Source organism: Typopeltis vanoorti, chromosome 2 (genome assembly GCF_054136105.1).
Source record: "Typopeltis vanoorti isolate ZY-2024b chromosome 2, IOZ_Tvanoo_1.0, whole genome shotgun sequence".
In the NCBI taxonomy this organism is placed as follows: domain Eukaryota; kingdom Metazoa; phylum Arthropoda; class Arachnida; order Uropygi; family Thelyphonidae; genus Typopeltis; species Typopeltis vanoorti.
The window spans coordinates 52,210,815-52,232,722 of NC_143550.1; the positions used below are offsets into that span (position 1 = coordinate 52,210,815).

Consider the following 21,908-nt stretch of genomic DNA (forward strand, 5'->3'; position numbering starts at 1 on the left):
CGTAAGTTCTAGCGGGTTCTAAACTCACAAAGAGCGGGTAATGCAATGCACTAGTTAAGGTAAAATAACTTTACAAGTAACGTGCGATAAAGAAAAGTGAGGAGTATGTTGAACACGACTATCAACAGGAATACGTTTGTGAAGTTATCCCTTTACTTTATAGCTCTTATGATGCAAGTAAAACAGGTATCTAACTTCGTTTATGCACATTGTTGCCTTCCTGAGCGCCATATCTCTCCTATTGGCGACTTTTCGAACATTTTTTTCGCGGAATCCTTCTTCTAAAGTATTGATTAGTCTTCCTACCAAATTTGATGACATTCCGATAGTTAGATAGAGCTACATACGACACTGAATAAGGGAAGTTTAATTATGGCCACCTTGTACTTAATTATTACTTTTTGGTTCTGTAATCTGCAATTCTTTCAGCAAAATAAATAATTAAAACTAAAACTACACTTATTAAGAGCGCTTCTTGCAGTTCAAAGAAGATATCTCAGTGCATTCGCTTCTTAAAACTATAAGAAATGTTGGTTTATCGAGCGATTAAAGCGAAGGGCATGTGTTGTTTACTCATTCATACGCCTGTGGTGCTAAGAATAGACTAAAATGCATAACTTATTCATAAAGAATTAACAGATTATCCCCATATACAAAACTCTGATTATAATTATCGCCTTTTGAAATGTTTTCCTAAGAAGAGTCAACGTACATCGACTTTCCAAAACAGACTTGAGGCAGCAGATGTTTCAGACTTTCCTAGTCTCTTGTGTCGACCACAACGACAACAAAGGTCACATCATCTAAAAATAGTTCTAAACAATTCTGTTCTTCTGAATAGTCCATTTTTAAGGCTAGTGAATAAACAGAAAAGAACTGTTTATATCTTAATAAATATCTTGAGTTTGTGACACTGACTTGCAAAATTCTGATTACTAGAACGATGAGGAAATAGGAAATAAACAAACTTCAGATAGTTGACACAATATTCATTATTTGGATTATTAAGTCGTCTATCAGCAGAAGCTCATACACATATCTGAGTGATCGTGATCGTCAACTGTGCCTTTCGGTTTAGATCCAACGGCTTGTCGCAGCCAACAGGTCGACTTCCGCTCACCCATGGTTCAAGGTTATAAACTTATAATACATCAGTACCGAATGTAGATTAATGTTTTTATAATCTATTTTAATATTTATTAGTTTTATATATATATGAGGGGCAAATATTCAGGGTGTGCTAGATGTGCGGTGCTCATCCACGGAATAGCAATAGCACAGGTATTATATTTTTACATTTATTCCTGTTAAAGACTTCCTTAAATTGTTTCCAGAATTCGCGTAAGTCCTAAAAGTAAACACAATAACACAATATACTAATGCTTCATGAAGAGGACACTTGAATCATAAACATTGCATCACATTCGCGTTAATAGCTCGGATGTGCGTTCAAAATACATACGCCTTTGAGCCCTTTGAAAAGTTGTACAGATGGCGCAGCCGGTCAAATTCTTAGCGTTCTAGTAGTTTTAAATTTCTCAGAAAGCGAGGCACAGTGAGCTCTGAGACAATATGTTATTGTCCGAGGATTATGTTAAACAGACTTTACGACCTAAATAGATTCTTAAATTTAAATATGCTAAAAATATTATATTATGCCTGGATTCAAAGCACACTACAATATGGTATATTAAGTTTAGGAGGAATCTATCGCACTACTCTGAAACCTTTAGTCTCGACTCAGAATAAAGTAATTAAAATCATAACTAGAAACAAATATAAGGATACTGCAATGTGTAATAAATACACCATATAAACATACTACCCCTTAGATATTTATACGTCTATAGGGTACTATTATTCATAAAAAACGACGACGAATACGTAAATATCAAACAAGATACATTCCTTAGTAGACATAAGGGCCTAAAATATTTAGTTCCTAAAGGAAATAAAGAAGCAATATACACAAACATTATACTTATTTAGCGCCAAAAGTATTCAACACATTACCTTTAACAATAAGAAATGAAACTAACCCAAACAAATACAAAACTCTAATCAAAGAGTATTTATTTTCCCACAGAAATGAGGAAGCTGTGTTCAAAATAATTGTATAAATTATTGGTTTTTAGCATGTTTGTATTCAAAGATCCAGTCTTATGTGTAAAACGTAAAATTTAAATGCTATTTAACTGCTTTGTTTTAGTTTGTTCCTAATTAATTGTTATGCAACTTTCTCTGTATGATGAAATTTTATTTTATCTGCTATTTTATTATGTAATTATATTATAATAATATGTAATATGTATATTATATGAATGTACATATGTGTATATAATGAAGATGCATTACAAAATTTTTGTAACTTTATGCGTATCGTAAACTGGATGAGCTGTTGCTCTTAGGTTACATATATGATTATTCAACATATTGTACTATTATAGGAAGCTTAAATAAACATGATTTTTTATTCGAAAAAAAAATAGCATGTTGTTTTCTGAATTTTTGTTTTCTGAGTTTCATCTATTTTGCATGCATCACCTGACGTGGTAGGCAAGTTTTTATATATACTATAGACAAGAGACAAGTTTAATATATAAAGTTTCGATAAACTTATAACTTTTTGCCCGTATTTACAATGGAAAACAGCATTGTAGTCGAAAAAGGTAAGCCTCATCTTTCTCTTACAAATTTTACATCTTTGAGTAATCCAAATATAGCATTCTCTTTCATTGTTGTTTTCTAATATACAGTATCTTAAAACAAACACGTTGCTCCCCTCCCCCACTATGCGTAGATTTGGTTACAATTAATTGATAAATTAAAGTATTCAAAGTTATCCTACAATTAATTGATAAATTAAAGTATTCAAAGTTATCCTACAATTAATTGCATTAGACAATTAAGATGAGCACTAATGTGTTATACACTCTTAAAACTTTTATACATCGATAAAAATGTAATCATACGGTCAAGTTGACGTGAATTTTTTGTAGCGCGGGTTGCATAAGCCACGACAACACACCCAACCGAAATGATGACATATATGAAATATACAGTATATATATATATATATATATATAAAAGATAAAAAATTGCATGTACTACTTTGGAAGTAATACTTCCAAAATACGAAACAGAATATTACTCTGCAGTTTTAATTAAAAGATATTGCAACACCATCCTCAACTGGCGTTGCAACTATTAATTTGCACAAACGATGAAAAAGAGGATGATAAATAATGCTATATTTGTTGGCAGCTCAAAAACATAATACTAATATCTTGGTTATAAAATATTTACTTTTATAACCCTAAATATCACTGAAAAATTTGAGGTTTCCTTAAAGATTATTACATCGATCTACAAGGCAGACATAAATGAACAAATAAATAAATTTAAGGAATTATAATGAATGTTGAATAAAAACATTAAAAATAAATAAAGAACAGTAGATCTTTCATAAATTAATGCTCATTCAAACTCAATTAAATAATGCGAAAAGGTTACAAAACTGTATCATATAATAATTTACATATTAGAACATATTTCTTGCTGGAATGAAAAGATCAAAGAATATGAAAATAAAAGAATATAGGAAGGAAGACATTATTTCTATAAATATAGTTTACTGAAAAAGAACATTCCTATAGGATGGAATATCAACCACAAAAAAGGTAATATATGTATACGAAAGGGAAAAGGGAGTTGCAGTTGTTTCAAATTGAATCTGAAGATTAAGGCTATATTGTCAGTGTATTGTCTGTCAACTGTGTTCGCTGACCTATGTGCCTATTGAATGAAAGACCCCAATATCTGAGAGGAAAAAATAAGGTTTTTTCCTCTCAGACAGGCTAACTCATCTTAGGCTGAAAGCGAGCGAGCGAGAGAGAGAGAGAGAGAGAGACCAGTATGTGAAGACTAATGAAGCCGGCACATGCAAATGGTTGATCCTGAATTAAAAAGACGGCACAAAATGTATTAAGTATGTAAGTATGCGAATTATATTTGAATAGATTATAATTTAAAAAAAAATTACACTACTAATTGTACGTAATTAGTGTTAATATCCTGGTATGGCACTTTTTTATATGAAATTCCATTCATGAAAAGTTATACTGCACTGGGAAGAGAAATTAGAAAAGATAGCCTAGCAAGAATTATGAAACCTACTCTAGAAATTAAGCATGTTTATTTTCGTGCCACTTCAAGTCTCCACTGAAACATCAGAAGGTCAAAATCATATATTATACAGACTTTCGCAAAATCCACATCTATCCTATAGAACCAAAAGTTTACAGCTTCGAATTCGAACCTATCCTAGAACCGTTGGCAGCGCATAAAGGTGACGCTATCTAATAAGCGACTCAAGTCAGCAAGCTATGACAAAATTAAGAATTACAGTCCTAGGTACCAGTTAATTTCAAACATTTCATAGCGTATTGGTGTCCATAAAATAGATGATTGTATTCATTCTCAAAATAAATTATTGATTTTCTCTGCATTTGCTAAAGATGAAGGGCTTTTACAGTTCCGACACAATAACGTAGGGGGAACTTTATGGGAGCAGCATATAAACATATAAATACCATTCATATCAGAAGATCTTACTATTACCGAAAGAATATTAATGCTTACGAATCAACTGAAGTAGAAGTGAATTAAATGGAAAAATATATCCAAGAGTTTTCAAGGAAAGCAAAACTATTTCATCGTATACTTGGAAAAGCCTAATAGCTCCAGGAATTGTACTAGCAGATTACTAAATTTAAGGCATATGTCGTTGCTACTTAGTGTTACAAAGCTTTTACAAAATGGATTAAATACTGATAAAGCAAACATAAATAATATCTTTAGCTTTGAGAAGGAAAACAATAATGGAAATATTAATTCAAAAAGCAATGCAAAAATCTGTAGAACAGCATTCTTTGGGATGCACTGCTTATGACGATTTTAGAACGTGTTTCGTGTTCAGTGGGTTTTGATAACGTCGTAAAACTATTGATATCATACATTCAGATAATCACATTACGTATACAAGATGAAACAGTTTATAGAAATAACAAATGATGCTAAATGAAAATTGGGTTATAAAATTTGCTGTGAATAGACAATACTGATGCTCATTTGTCCACCTGTTTCACTGACGAGATGAATGGATAGCAATAACAGACAGACATTACCACATTGGTATGAGAGTGGTTAAGAATTTAAGAAGAGATATGAATCCAAGTCTTTCCAAACAAAGGGATCGTCTCTTTCGTAACGGACATGAAACAGACAAAGTCGTTTATGAATAAAGAGAAGAGCATCACATGAAAGCATTTCTGTAAGTGAAAGATAAATTACAAAAATCCTTCATTTAAAGTATAGCATCAAAATAGCCGGTTGGACGTATGAATAACAGGACGAACTGAATACTGAAGTGGCTATTATCACGAATAAATGCAGATCAATTCGAAGAAACAAAATGATGGATACTTACTTAGAATATTAAAAGAATAATATAAAAGAAAGATAAAGCGGTACACGTTTGTGATGCAAAATTTATCGTGCCCTTAATATATCCCTCTTTTTTAATCCATAGAATATAGTACTTTGTTGAGGACATTATCACTTGTTCATTCCAGCCTAGCTTTTATAAAAAGCAGGTAAGCAACGGAGACAATGAACAACTGAATGCAATAATGAGCTAACAGCACTAAGTGACTGTCAACGCAGTATGAATAGTAGGCGCCAGACGTACCGGTGCAAGTATTACAAAAAGGCTGGACACAGCTGAAATGCGTTTATACACAACAGCATTTACTGTGGAGTATGGTCATACAATCAAAAAATCATCCAGCCAACGGGAAGGAACCCTGTGGGCGGAGATAACTTGTTAATGTAAGAGTCTAACATAAAGTTAGAGGAATCGTGTAGGCGAGTCAGAAATATGTAGGTGGGTGCACTTCAACTATTGTTGAAGTGCACCTACCTACATATTTCTTTGTCCGCAAAGTATATTGGAAAGAACGCCAGTCTGCCACAGATGGGATATGGCATTAAAATGACTTCTTTCAGTGAATTCCATTCATATCAAAAAGGAAAAAAAGCATGATGAGCAGTAAACACTAGCAGAAATAAGTCATGCGGTTCTAGTTGTTCCACTAGCAGGACCATGGTATAGTGACAAAAGAACCGCATGAATCAATAAACTGTTGTGTATGAAAGCAAGAGTGCAAATTGATGATGATAGTTTAGTGAGTGCTTTCATGGGGCATGTTACCAGTAGAAGTATCCATCTGATAGCAGCAGAGGCAGCAGCTCAAAGCCAATATTTGACACTGCTATTGCCGACTACGTGCATACTTCTCTGCTCAGGGGTTATCATGAACCACACGTGATACCAGATGCATGAAGGAATTATATATGACTGTTTCAGGGAATGAGCAGGCCGGTACCGTACATTACCATCCTATCCATTTATTAAATCTCATTCGCTCGATTGACCATCTATCGGATCAGATAGAACAAGCTATTCGAGAGAGAGTTCCGCAATAGTTAAACAGAGGTGCGCTCACGGTTATAGTCTATTAGACAATTTTAGATTTCTTTATGAATTGCTTAGATTATTTATTAATAGGGAATCGCATGGAGGGTGATAAACTCTAGCTGAGAATAACTATATTCCGCTTATTACTTCCGTGAATACATTTGTCAGCAACCAGTGGCAGAGGTCACGTGATATTTATCCATCAGTTGTAAAGATGTGGGCTGGAATTCTGTTTAAGATGCGAAGATTTTTCTATAGATTTTCAAATGAACGTTAGTTAGTCCATCTCATATGGAGGAGGCAGGGTTTTCCTCCTGGAATTTTACATAATTCAAAGGAATGTTAAATTTTTATCGCGTAAGTATTCAAATTTCTTCTGCGGTAGCGGATATTTCGGCAAGATTGCATTTCGAGACGCTTCTATTTTTAACGTTTTACGTATAACTTTATATAAGCCTAAGAGCTTCTATTAGATTCCAGCGAGAGGATTTATCCGAGGTTTTTTTTTTTTTTTTGAATATACACATGCTACGTATGTTGTGAGTAGGCAGTCCTAGAACTAAGCCACTAAGTAAGGCTTAGTGGATAGGACAAGTTTATGCAACTGCTGGTTCCATCCTCTCAATCTCTAAAATCTCACTCAAAAAACCTGAACGCCTCACAGTCTCTCTCTCTCTCTCATGTGTGTGTGTGAGAGAGAGAGAGAGAGAGAGAGAGAGAGAGAGAGAGAGAGAGAGAGAGAGAGAGAGGGCCAATGCCCAAAGAAGAATAAAGGAAGTACTGCATTAACTCGGATTTACATCTAAGACCACTGACCAGTCGTTTACTGCCTTAGAAGTGACAACCTTTACCGTTAACCATGGCTCAGTAATAGAAGACTCATAGAAAAACGAAAGCCTTGGATAACCTCAAATGGAACAAAGTAACGTGTTACCATGGCAACGTGACCGACATACTAAGATTGAGATAAGACTTAAATTTTCGTACAGCTTTCACGTGAACGGAACGGAAAGTTTCTTTTTTTTTCTATATGTGTAACAGTAAACATCTCGCCGCTTCACTTTTCTCAACGGCATCTGTCCTCACTCCTTCTCTCTCTCTCTACAACAAGGATATTTTTAGAATATATAAGTTAGAAACTTCCGTTTACATGCGAACTATACAGCACTACTAACAAAAAGTTTGCAGAACAGGATTTTGATATCAAATGCCTGTTCACATTATCGGCAATGTGATTGGGTATGACGAGTGAAGATCACTAAACTAAAGTGTTTCTCTCTCTCTCCACAAGTGAAAATTTCTCTTTACAATTCAGTGAATAATACATTTCCACCATTACAATAATAGGTGATACTGCTCTCTCTCTCTCTCTCTCTCTCTCTCTCTCTCTCTCACATACACACACACACACACACACACACACACACACACACACACACACACACACACACACACACACACACACACACACACACACACACACAAACAAACAAATACGTAAACGCTGGAGAGAAACAGAAAAATGTTTGATAGAATTGAAAAATCAATCACGCCGTAAGATTCTTTAATAAACACTACCTGAACTACTTGATGGAAAAATATGAAAATGAAAAACGAAAGCCTCGTTGTGAGGCCTACAGCTTCTCCATGGTTTCCCACTCCGTACATGGAAACATTTCACAGATATTCTATCAAATTATTATATACAGGGTGTCCCAAAATTCACGTAAGATGTAATTTTGATAGAAAACACAGGTTTTTAATTAAAAATTGTAATTTCTTATTGATTCATAAAGTATACAGTATAGGGTTATGCATGGAATAGCATATCGGGTAAATGGCCTCCACGGCTTTGCTGGCACATGCGCACTCTTTGGTCGAAATTTTCCATGACCGTTTTGCATAAATGTGGCTGAATTTCGTTGATACAGCGCTCAATTTCCTCCTTCAAGGCGTGGGTGGTCGCGGGCTTGTTGGCATAAACCTTAGACGTCAAAAAACTCCAAAGAAAAAAGTCCAACGGCGTTAAGTCACATGATCTGGGCGGCCAATTCTGATCACCAAAACGGGAAATTCCACGACCAGGAAATGACTCATGCAGTAATTGAATTGTTTCTCGGGATGTATGGTATGTGGCACCGTCTTGTTGAAACCACATGTCGTCCACATCCATATCTTGCAATTCAGGCACAAAAAACTGGATTATCATGTCGTGATAGCGAGCACCATTAACTGTTATTGCCTTACCAGCTGCATTTTCGAAGAAGAATGGACCGATGATGCCTCCAGCCCAAAATCCGCACCAAACAGTGACACGTTGTGGATGCATTTGTTTCTCAACTATCACCCGTGGATTTTCTGAACCCCAAATGCGACAATTTTGTCGATTAACGAAGCCATCAAGATGAAAATGAGCCTCATTGCTGAAGATGATTTTGTTCGAAAAATAAGCATCCACTTGTTATTGTTCCATAATCCATTCAAAGAACTCTCTTCGCTGTGTGTGTGGTCATTTTTAATAACCCTGAACTGTCAGCTGTCACGCTGTCTTTTTTTTCTCGTTGGCAACACTTTACCGCACAAATGGCGCTAAATTTAAATCTTGCGTGAACTTTGGGATACCATGTATAACCAAAAGTGGTTGTGCCACTATGTATGACAATATATTCATAATTTGAACAAAATATGCGTTGCGAAAGAATTGAGTACTTTTGTCGTCTACTTGAATCAAATCTCATCTGAGAATACATTTTACTCTAGAACTTGGAGAAAAATATATGAATATCATTTTTAGGTATCCGCGTGTCCATTTCTGGTTTATGATTACAAATTTCTCTGTAAAATGTATAGGAACAAACATTAGTGGATTTCCACGAGCTGATTCACAACATTGCACCGTCACCTTGCACATATTGGAGTAATATACCTTAAAAGGAAAAACGAATGCCACCTCGGTCGGTCTATAATGTCCCCTCCCCATGTTGAAAACAAAACTACGTACGATAATAACTAAATTAAACTAAACTTTTTTAAAAATTATTTAAACTATGAAGATCAGACCTGGTCAGTTTTTCAAGCCACTTCATATCTCAACAATAAGCAAGGTATTTATCAGTATGTTTTCCATGTTTGTTAACCCTCTAGAAAATAAATATTAGTGCTTAAAAAGTGGGAATATTTATTTTTTAGCAATGTACCTATTAGTACACTGCTATCAAAATAATCCACTTGGCTTAATGACGTGAAAGGAAGACAACGACAACTAATGCTTTCACGTTATTAAGCCAAGTGGATTATTCTGGTCTCACACCATATCTTTAAAGGGCTTTCTCTATTTATTTTTTCTCCTTTTTCCTTTCGATTAATTCTATTAATTAATGATTAATAGCATTAATCATTAATTAATGATTCACAGGATGAATTCCAATGTTTCTATAATTAGCTTTTATTCGTAAAGTTGGTTATTGTTGTGGATCTTGTAAAATTTCTTATTATACAACAACAAAGAAAAACATCAGCAGAAATTAGGCTTTTCAGAAGAACAGCAGGATACATTAAACTGAATAAGAAAAAAAGCTCAGAAATTTTACAAATGCAACAAGAATCAACTATGCAAACAAAAGATAATTATATACACAAATGAATTCAAAGAGTGAACAGAACGTCTCGGAATGTATTACTTCTAGGAAAGCGTTAGTAATACCTATTTATAAAAAGATGGAAATAAAGAAGATTATAACAACTGTAACAGAATATTTATCAAATCCACGTTAGAATATATATCGGTGGGAGTTAAAGAAACAATAAAATAAAATTATGAGAAGGAATTATATGAATAATAAAATAGATTTCGAAGAGATTCTTACTTTATCGAAAAGAGAATTTAAAAACATACGCTGCCTTTATCGATTATGGAAAAACGTTTGATAGAATTAACATAAAAACAATTTTAAAAAGTTGCTACTTTAACTATTCCGAAATAACCCATAAGATGAGTTCAAAAAATAAAAGCCTCCATAGCTCATTGGTTTCGATGGGTGAAAGACCTGGATTTGAATCCGGTCTTTCACCCATCGCGAAGAACCTCTATCGAGAGTTTTAAATCAAAGGTGAGTTAGCCTATCTCGTACGAAAACGGAGGGTTTAGCACCTAGAAACTCGTGTTTTTCATCCTTCAAAACAGGTAAAATGGCCTCCTGAACTCACATGTCTAATGACATACTGGAGAAAGAAGACAACGGGAAGCCATCTTGTTCTATAATTACTGTTCCCTAGGATTGGCAAAATTGGTACATAAATACAAATTAAAACGGCATATTATTCCAAAGGAATGACAAATCTATCCTTTCTAGCCTTAACTGGATGTAATATCCTTCGTAAATGAAATCTAATTCCTTTATAAAAATTTATGAATTCCTTTCATTCGTTTCAGCAAAGCATAAAGATTTATTTTGAAAGGGGATAAATCTTTACGCTTCAAGTATTAGCACTACTACTAATTGAACTTTACAAATGGATGATTTAATGCATTTTGTCTGGCACCCAGAATTTCTGTTTACCTTATATCGCAGAGTGAATGCGTAATCATTCCATTTTATTTTACTCAACAGCAGTCGTTCCTATTTGATTACTCCACTTACCGTTGCGTTCTTCGGTTACTATTAATCATTCTCTCATTGATTCTGTCATCTATGATCAGCTGACAACTTACTCTACCAAAGCTAGATTAATGAGTGGGATAATTCCTTTCAGATTAAATAAACAAACCGAACATTCAAAGATTAATAGTTCCTGAAACTGTTAAGAATTTTTAAAGGAGCGATTAATAGATCACTTTTCATGAGCAGGGAGAACCAATGCAGAGGTTAAATGAACGATAGAGAAAACAAAGCATTAAAGAAATAGCATCGGATAACGCATTCCTTGTTACCGACAATGATTCATTTCTTCTATGATAATGCATAAAAACGAGGAAAGACAGAATAAGTTACTTCATCAAACTATTCCTCGAAAGACAGACATAAAAACTGTTCATGTTAAAAAAAAAGGGTCATGTTAATCAGATATTTAATGAAAACAAGAGAACAACATTTAATTCGTAATCACAAATAGCATTATACACTGCTCTGAGAATGGTCAGAATCCACCTGAGATACTTTTGTTATTCTGCTAATTTAGTGACTTTATAAGATGGTAGCATAAATGCCGAAGTATAAAAGGATCCCTTAGACGCAACCTTCATTTTAGTTCGTCTTCTGAGTTTGTAATTGAGACCGTATAATGATACCAATTTGCATAATAATAATGGAAAATACAATATTTGCAAAGGAAACTGCATTATCCGTTGATGTTATATTCACGCTAATCATGCTAAAAATACATGAAATGAGAATTTTTCCCCAATCTGTGGGTGAATGTGAGAGACAGTCTGATGTAGCTGAAACCTGCACAACTGAGCGACGTTCTTTCAGCGGAATGCAGATTAAAGAATCATGCGGACTTCTAGTAACAACTGTAATCTGCACTGATGCTCTTGATGGATGATCAGGTGCAGATCTCGACATCTTGAACGAAAGGATTATTCATCTGTGACAAGTTTCTTTCGGATGAATGGATTAAATTACGTTCTTCGAAATGAAAAAGTCTTCAGATTTTTAAAGTCAAAGAGATGGATTGAAGAGAAGAAACACAGTTTGTAAGAAAGATAGATTCTCACCAGAGGAAAATGGATCACACTTTCAGTAGTGAATCCATTAACAAGCAATTAAAATGTCTTTCTCTGTATATAACATATTATCTGTTTAATTATACCAAAGGTCAAAGAATACACTTTGAATGGAAAAAATAAGTAAAGAGGTATACTGATACTGTTTTGTAATTTTCTTAGAATTAATTTCCGCTTCGATCTGAAATGGATTTTTTCAGAATGATATACTGCTGTCAGTACCAATTGGAGATAAAATATTTTATTCAAGTATGCTACACTGATTTATATGCAATTTGAAAGATGTATTTTCTAGTTGTTAAATAAAATTAAGTTTTTGTTCAAAATAAATTAAAAAAGAAATATGCTATATATAAATGAAAAATACGAAACATAGAACTCAGTATTATACACGCAGTATTCACTTCATCCTTCTCTCTCTCTCTCTCTCTCTCTCTCTCTCTCTCTCTCTCACACACACACACACACACACAAATAGTGAGAAATAAATAAAAAAATTCAAACTTTTTTTCAAAGTACTGTATATGTAAATTATACGAAAAAGTTTCTAAACTATGCAGAAACAGTACTTCCGTGAAATGTTTGCTTATTATAAAATATTTTCAAGCTACTAAGAATTTTTGAATCTATTATATTTAGTGGATCAACTACTATAAATGAAAATACAGTAGTCTATGAAATTTGAACAGTCTATATTTCTAGTCTAAAACAAACACGGTATTTTTAATGTTCTGATTTTTCATGTAAAAATGTGAAAAACATTGCTAGATTTTATCCTGTTGATTCATCTTTTATAGTCTCATGAAAATATGGATATACCATGTCACAAATACAAAATCCGTGTTTTAGATTTTTACATTATATAAGAGGGAAACTAACCATGCTAACAGAACTACAAAGAATAGCTTTATTGATAAGAGGCACATACAATTAACCGTTGCTTTCTTCGGAAATGGTGTGCAGCGACACCCCACAGAAATGAGTTTATTGTACTTCCGATAAAAACAAGAAAGATAATTAAAGACCATTAGATTATTTCTTCAATGTATAATGTCATGGAGTTTCTTTAATAAAAGATTTTGCTTTTTATATTGCTTTACATACGTATCTTCATGTTCGTTATGGATATCTTTTCATTAATGACAACAACGGGCACTGTAAAACTGTAAGACTGAGAAAGAGAAAAAGAAGTATTAGTGTGGCGCGTTTTATGAAAGGAAAGCACTAAAATGTTCTATTAAACCAATCCAAGGAAGGTCTGAATTGGTTTGATCAAACATCATGTTTGGTGTCTAGCGGATATTCTGGATTATCTAACTCATATCTACCCATGGAACAAAATCTACGACAGGTTTGCAATCTATCGGGAAAGAGAATTACATTAAAATAACGTTTCTAGAAATGGATCATAACTGTGGATTTCCTTGTAGATTTTTAGTAATTGCAGGGAGCACAAAATCACTTAAAATCTAATTGACAAATACAGTCACAGATTTTAAAACCGGCTATTCTAACTAAAATAATTGTGAATTTAAAATATTATAATAGCTTTTTTTAATATGCCTTGTTTTTATGTATGCAAAACGAAGTTATAAATTAATATTTTTCTAGTTATATAAAATGGATTTTACTCGTTAAATATTGTCTAAACCTTCAGTAGTTTGTAAATGTAATTATAGTTTTATCCAGTTTAGGGAAATTTCAATTTCTTTTGTATAAGTTAAAGTACTATAAACTGCTCAATAATAATAACTGTACAAAGCCTTACAGGAAAAAGTAATAATAATAAAAATTCACAATTTTGTGGCAGAGAGAATTTTTAGCAATTTCTTAAATAGTATTATTATACATATAAAGTACTAAGCTTATCTTAATCAAAATAAGCACTGTAATGCTCAACCTCAGTAAGAAAATAACGATGCTGGGGAATACCAATAAAAAAAAGTAGGAAGCTTTTTAGATGTTTAGACGTGATATTCAAATATTTTGAGATGAACGCGATATCAGAGGTATGAGATGGAGAGAGACGGAAGGAAATTTGATAGTAAAGCACAAGTGCATCACAAGCAGTATAAAATTTTGCATTAAAGCAAACTAATAACCATACACGGAGGAGGAGTTACCCCCCCCCCCGAATTGACATTATAACATCCCTCTTGGTCTCCTATCTTATCACGGCGGCCTGGAATATGCTACTCGCACTTATACAGACAGGAATAGTGCAGATGGCAATAGTGGATCCACATTCTGAGTCTCGAGATAAGTTGAAAATGTAACGTCAAGAGGTGGGGGGTTAGTGTATAAAGTGTAGCGAAGCATGGAGCATTAGACAGAGAGAGAGAGAGAGAGAGAGGGGGGGGGGAGAATGTTTCCGAAATGCAAGTTTAAGTACGAATGGATAAGAATAAGGAGCCAAGAATGCTGTAAAAGTTGGCGATAAGTGATTTATTCTCGGATGTCTCCAGCAATATACTATACTATACACACGTGTCAGCCGATAACTGGAGTCTCATCATTGCACGTTCAAAACAGCGTACGTTAACTTTGCAAAACTTTTGGGAATAAATATGCATACGTATTTACCATGTTGTACAATAATAGTAGTCCATTCAGAACACATATCAATATTCATACTTAGAAACGTGTACACGAAAGAGAGACAGACAGAAAGAGTGGTTCAACATTCATCCTTCAAATGCATGCAAGTCGCAGATATATCAAATTATAGTACAATATCTGTAAAGAGAGCAGTACTATTTTTATAACATCATAATTTTAATTATTTTTTTTTTAAAAATTTTCACATTTGACGTTCGCAGACGCTGTAGGGTCATTGCCGTACCTCACCTGGTTTTGGCAATGATGTCTTCTGCTAGAATAAGTGGTAGGGTCGCAGATTCCCTTTCCACGCTAAGTTTGTAGGACAATCACAAACATCCATGCCTATGACAGGATTCGAACCCACGGCCTCTTGGCTGAAAAGCGAACACGCTAACCACTCGGCCAAACAGTCCGGCTAACTGGAATTTTAACTTTAATTTTAATTTTAACTCGAAAAACCAAATTCTTAATTTCAAACCGAATCATGTCACGAAAAAAGTCTCGCTCATCACGTGAGTTTGTCTAACAACCAGCAGATATGTCATTTCGATAAGTCAGCATTAAATGTTTTAATCGTATAGGTTCGTATAAAAACGTCTCTAAAGAGATATTATGTATCTGTAATTCAATAACCACTAAAGCATTAGCAACCTTAGCAAAAAACTTTAATTGTGATGAGATATTTTCATGTTCATTAAGTTGATATATTAATCGGCATCAAAAAGTCCATTTTAATCAAATGACTGTTTATTTATCATTATTTAAGTTTTTATTTGTAAACAGATGAACAGATGAGACTACCAGAAAATCTACTTACCTTTTAAATTTGCTCTTCATTTCCCTAGTGCACATTCCTAATATCACATGCGATGTAGCATATTAAAAACAGAAGCGCATTATATAATATAATCTAATTAACTGAACAAAGAGAGCATTTTCGGTCCTCTAGAGCCCAAAACAGAAGTTACTCACTTTTTATACACCTTTCACGCACAAAAAATTCATTTCAAATACGGAAAAGGACAATTCGTTAATGACTACCATTCAGGGATGAGGGGGAAAGCACTTATTCAGATGTTAAATACGAACTAGCCTAATTAACAGAAACAGACGTTTAATCAGCATATTTATTTTGTTTACGCAGATCGTAAACTTGGTATTTCTCTACTAGTTCTTTATAAAGTACTATTCTTTCAAATTTAATTAAGAATCTTGCAAACTTTATATCTCATATATCCATACCGTATACAATTCCCAATCATTCCAATAAAGTTCAGAAAGGAATTTTAGAGCTATGTGTTCTCAGACACAGCTCTTTATAACATACAATATCATGTTTAGAATGATGACATGCAATTTAAAAATAAAACGAACATGTACACAAGCTGTGGATTTCTATTGTGGACATCCATCTGAAAAACCAAATTCAAATTTTATTTATTACCGACTATATCCCTAGGCAAATTAATTAATAAACTAAAAGGAAAATTATGCAGAATATTACGTAAAGTGTCATTGATCAATTAAGTGATCAATGTTATTTAATATCATCAGAAACCCCTTGTTTTTTTATAAAAGTACGTTCTTTGTGAAAATTTCTAAAATATTAAAATAGTAATTGATTATCTAGATTCTAGATAAAGAAGCGATATAACTGTGGATGAAAAAGAAAAAACAAAATAATACAACACAAGTTGTTTTGCTAAAATTCCGGAAAACCTCTCGAGTTACATAATTGATATAAAAATAAAACGGGACGTCAGACATTAATATTTCATCAGCATTCTGATATCTTTTGAAAGAAGCTGATATTTAGAAGGTGATTTAAGTACTGCAGAAGTAAACTTAGCATTTCAATTTCGACTGCTTCGAACTCAGAAAATACATTGAAGACAAAAGATGACGCAACCACTATTAAGGCAGTACAAAGTGATTCGCTTCTAGTTAAGATAAATATGGAAAGAGTACTGAACGTTTTCGGTCCTCTTCTCAAAAAACATCGAAAATTAACTGAGATCAGTTTTATTTCTCATATTTTTTGCATATTTATAATACGTATTAGTGATATTTGAAATTATCGCATGCACCCAGTCCAGTCAAAATATTAGAACTATGCTTTCACAGTCAGCCATTCCATCCCAAAAGACAGCACTCGTATCACGATGGAAACTAATATACAAGATACAGAAGAGGTGGAATATGTATGCGTGAAGTACTGTTCATTTTAATGTTGCTGAGCAACATGGGCAATGGAGATGATTTGACTGAGTTTGACAGGGTATCGATTAAGAGGAACAGTATCCAGGAAACTGTCATCACTGTGCGCTGTGAGTGAAGAGTTGTATTTTAAGGTGTTCTAAGAGTGGAACATCCTAACCTGGACAAAAGCAGTCGCCATGCTAATGGTGAATTTTCTTTAGCCCTGATATCGGCTAACTTCTCTTCAGTTGAAAAACTCTAATAAAGACGACATTCGAAGCCACGTTTAGCACCAACATACCTGCTGTTCAACCAACAGGCTATGCGTTCGCATCCCACTATGAGCATGGATGTTCGTGTTTGTCTTATTAATTCTGTCCAGAAAGAGCAGCTGCAGTCCTGCCACCTCTTTTTCTAGCAGACTTTACTCCCAAAGCCCTATGACAGGGGTGTTCAACCTGTCGATCGCGGAGCGATTTTTGGTCGATCTCTTGTGTATTCCTCCTTACTTACAAATTAAATTAAAACTGAAAACATAATATTTTATTATCATTATATTGTATTATTTTTAATTCGCTTTAAGTGTATTGCTATTGTTTATTTATTTTTCGTTAAAATTATCAAATCAGTAATTTTCTTATAAATCCGGGTAAATGAATTAATTTGGATCAGTGGCAGTCAAACAGCGAGCAGAGTGAATACGATTATAAGCAAAGTGTAAAAACCCGATTGTAGTTTAAATATTAAATATTCCAAAGCACATTACATTGATTTTTTACTTAGGTTAAGTCCCAAGTGAATATTGTAAAAAAATAAACTTTGTTTGTCTTAGTATATTTGTATTAGATGTTTTTGTAAATAACTCTTTTGAAGCTAACTGTATATACTGCTTTACTAAGAATATGTTAGAGTGTTAAAAACAAAGGCAATGTTTTTGTCGCCGAAGCTGTACATGGCGGCATTAGAAAGATTGTTATTGAAACTTGTATGTATGAGAAAGGCTTGCAGGCTCTAAGTGTAAACATCTCCGAAGTCAGTCAGAAAGAGTTCAAACAACTTTCCGATGGCCGGAAACTTACAATCAAAAGAAAGCGGAGGAGAACAAAAGGCGTGCCGAACTTGAGATGAAAGACTCATACCGATTCTTTGGGGGTTGCCAAACTTCATGCGAGGTCTCAGAGGAGGCGTAATAAAAAGGGACTGAAGCAAGCAGAAGGGGTCCCGGTTCCAGAATTGGTGTCAGAGAGGAGGCAGCCCGGTCCAGAGTCGCCGTCAGATCCACGTCAGACTGCCCGGATCCACGTTGCTTGAGAGAGGAGTTTCCCGCTTCCAGAAAGGAGCTGCTTGGTTCGAGACGTCGCTAGAGAGTGACTACTTCTAGGCCGCAGACAAGATTTCAAATTGCCGAAAGGAAGAGTTCCAATTGCCGGAGAAAAGTTTCCAGGCCAGGTTAATGTCAGACATTCACCAGTGTGTGGCGTTTTCATTACAATTTGATGAATCAAACGACTTCACTGATATTGCTCAGTTAATGGTATTTCAAGATTATTCAAGTAAAGAAGAACTTTTGAAAATTATACCATTATTGGGAAGGACTAGGGGAGAAGACATTTTTTCGGCATTTGATGAATTTGTGAAACAACACAAACTTCCTCTTTTTAAACTTGTGTCTATTACTACTGATGGTGCTCCTGAAATGATAGGTAATAAATCAGGCTTCATTTCATTATGTAAAAACGATGACAAATATTCAGATTTTTTAACGTACCGCTGTATTATTCACCAACAAGTACTGTGTAGTAAAAGATTAAACACAAAAGATGTTTTGGATATTACATTTAAAATTGTAACTTCTGTTCGAGGAAAAGCCCTGCAACGGCGGTTATTTAAATTACAGGCAGATAATGATAGAGACCTTCTGTTGTACAATAATGTTCGATGGTTCAGCAGAAGTCAATTTTTAGAAAGATGCCTTGTATTAATTAACGATATAAAAAATTTTCTTAATGAAAAAGGAGATATTTATCCACAATTGAGTGATAAAAGATGGTTGTTACACTTATCATTTTTAGTAGATTTCTGTATTTCGAAATTAAGCAATTTAAATTTAGAGTTACAAGGCAGAGATAAAAATTTAATTGACATTTTAAGTTCAATAAAAACTTTAAAACAATACTTACTTTTATTAAATAAAAATATAAATGCCCGCGAATTTAGACATCTCCCATATTTATTAAAATTTTTGAACAAAATCAAGAAATGCTTCGCTATGATTTAAAAGAATTTATTCGTGAAATAGAATTAGTTGAGGAAGAAATAAATTCAAGATTTAAAGATTTTAATAAAACTGAAATGAGTGTATCTTTTATCAATAATCCATTTCAAGAAAACTTGAACATCACAGAAATTTCAAATAAAATTAGTGGGCTGTTTGATATAAACCAAGCTGAAGTAGAACTTGAGATAATAAACATTCAGAATAGTTTACATTTAAAAACAATAAACAATGAAGTCATTTGGAAGCATGCACATGAAAAATTCCCAATATTAACTGATATTGCGCGAAAAATTCTGTCGTGTTTCGGATCGACATACTTGTCAGAATCCGCTTTTTCAAATATGACCGTCATAAAAAATCAATTAAGAAACCAAATTACAAATGATCATTTGGATGATTGTCTGCGATTGGCCACTTTTTCATATCAACTTGACTATAAAAATATTGCGAGGTCCAAACAATGCCAAATTTCACATTAACCTTTTTTTTTTTTTAATCAACCAGCATTTCCTGTAACTTTTGAGTTTGTAATCAATCTGTTGTTTTTTCCAACTTTGGTTTTCCAAAATAGAGAAATAAATATTTTATTCCAATATATTTGTTTTTTTTTGTTGTATATTAAAATATTTGTTGTATTAAAATAATTAAAAGTGATAAATAAATTTTTAAATACACAAATAAAATTTTTAGTTGTGTAATTTTTTTTTAGTTGTTTATTTGTGCGTAATCAGATATCAGGTTGGGGGAACGTGATCTATATAAGAGAGTAGATCGCCGAATAACTTATATATGAGAGTAGATCGCCGAATAACTTATATATAAGAGAGTCGATCGCCGAATAACTTTTTATAGAAAAGTAGCTCGCGTAGTAAAAAACGGTTGAACACCACTGCCCTATGAGGTACAGGAGTGACTATAGCATTCAATAAGAGACGTCAAATGTAAGACTCACTATCGTGTATTATCAAAAAAGATGTTTCAGTGTGTCAAATATAACGACACATGACTTCAGTTATGCTTTCTTTATCTGAGAAGTATTTTTATCTTGTTTTTTCTTCCAAAGAACGACGCACGCAATTTGGTTTTATGTTAGACGTTTATGCGTTTTACTTATGTGCTGACCACATCGGTGAATAGGTATTTGCATCCTGGAAAAGTTAATGCTATCGAATGCATACTTTAGTCAACAATAGGTCCTCGCTGTACAGCCTCCGTAGCTCAGTCGTTATAGACGAAGCACTTTGTTCGGAAAGACCTACGTTCGACTCCCATGAGTGACGTGAGGGAATTTATCTGCTCTCTTTCGACGAAAAGTGAGTTAGCCAGTCTCATATCAGGTAGGGTGTATTTTTTTCACTCGGGAACTCGTGTTTTTCGTCCCCCAGAAAAGGCAAACCGGCCCCGTGGACACACCGGGAGACATAGAGCCAACCACCTCATCATCGAGGCGGTTGCGGTTGTAAGAATTAAAAAAAAAAAAAAAAAAAAAAAAAAAAAACCTCGACACCGTAAAAGAAGTGGAGGAGGTCCTAATTGTAGAAATATTCGAATACTTTTCATCATTAAATTGCAAAACATTTTGGGAAATAAACAGTTGGTAAGTTTCTTGTTAGAGATAAAATGCAAGAAGGTTGAAAATATTTTGGTTATGGTAATGTTACTTAATCAATAATATATTTCTACACTCTGTATGCAGTTTCTTTCCTTTGTTCCATAGATTAAATGTGATCTCTCATTCTCAGAAAAAAAGACGAATATGCCTAATTTAGACAGAACTCAGAATACTTCATGCAATACAAATATGAAGAGACCAAACAGTATTCAACTATTTGAGACGACTTCATTTAATAAACGAATAGCGTTTCGAGTTAAAAATATAATAAATGAAATACAAAAAAATGGAAGGTTTACTTCCATAAGACATGAACAAATCTGCTTTTCTCCAGCAGATTTCTTAAATTAGATTTCTTGGCGAATGTTACGTGTTTTCTCATAGTGAGAAGAACATTCTTTCTCAGTGTGCTCATGAGAAAAATATGAAACATTCTATGAAGTAAGTTTCATAGAATGTTTCAGATTTTTCTCTTAAGTGGACCAACGTGAATAAGATCCAACTATCTAAAAAATAAATGGTATCTCCTTAAAAACTTCATTTGTAAAAAATTAACAAGTACTGAGAAATTGGAAAGTGGACTTCAATTAAGAAGAGGCTACTTGGCTGACGTTACTGTTTCTCTAATGTTATTCTGTATAACACTAGTACTAATAATTATAATAATAATAGTTATTATAATTTCCAACTAACTCGTTTTTGCTGTAATGAAGTTCCAGTTCTCGATAGATCTCAGTTTACACGAAATGTAATAAAAGTATTAATATTGCAAAAAAGGTAAACAGTCTCAGAAATGTTAATAGCAAAGTACTGCAGTATTTGTAAAATGATCATAATCATATTGGCACCCGATTCTGAAATTGTGATCTACGCCATGAAGATTTCCGTGTATCTTCCTGGCAGGTGAAAAGAACCATTTGCAATTTTCCATTTTTGTCACGTTTTAAAGATGCAT

General features: G+C 33.7%; 1 protein-coding gene across 1 annotated transcript in view; it reads right to left on the reverse strand.

Moving 5' to 3' along the window:
• Positions 1-759: 759 nt before the first annotated feature.
• LOC150109009 (uncharacterized) overlaps positions 760-21,908 on the reverse strand; it is a 168,847-nt gene continuing 147,698 nt past the window's right edge. Inside the window, exon 3 of the mRNA XM_090401456.1 lies at positions 760-854. Coding sequence (XP_090257582.1) covers positions 760-854 — 95 coding nt within the window. The remainder of the gene's footprint in view (positions 855-21,908) is intronic.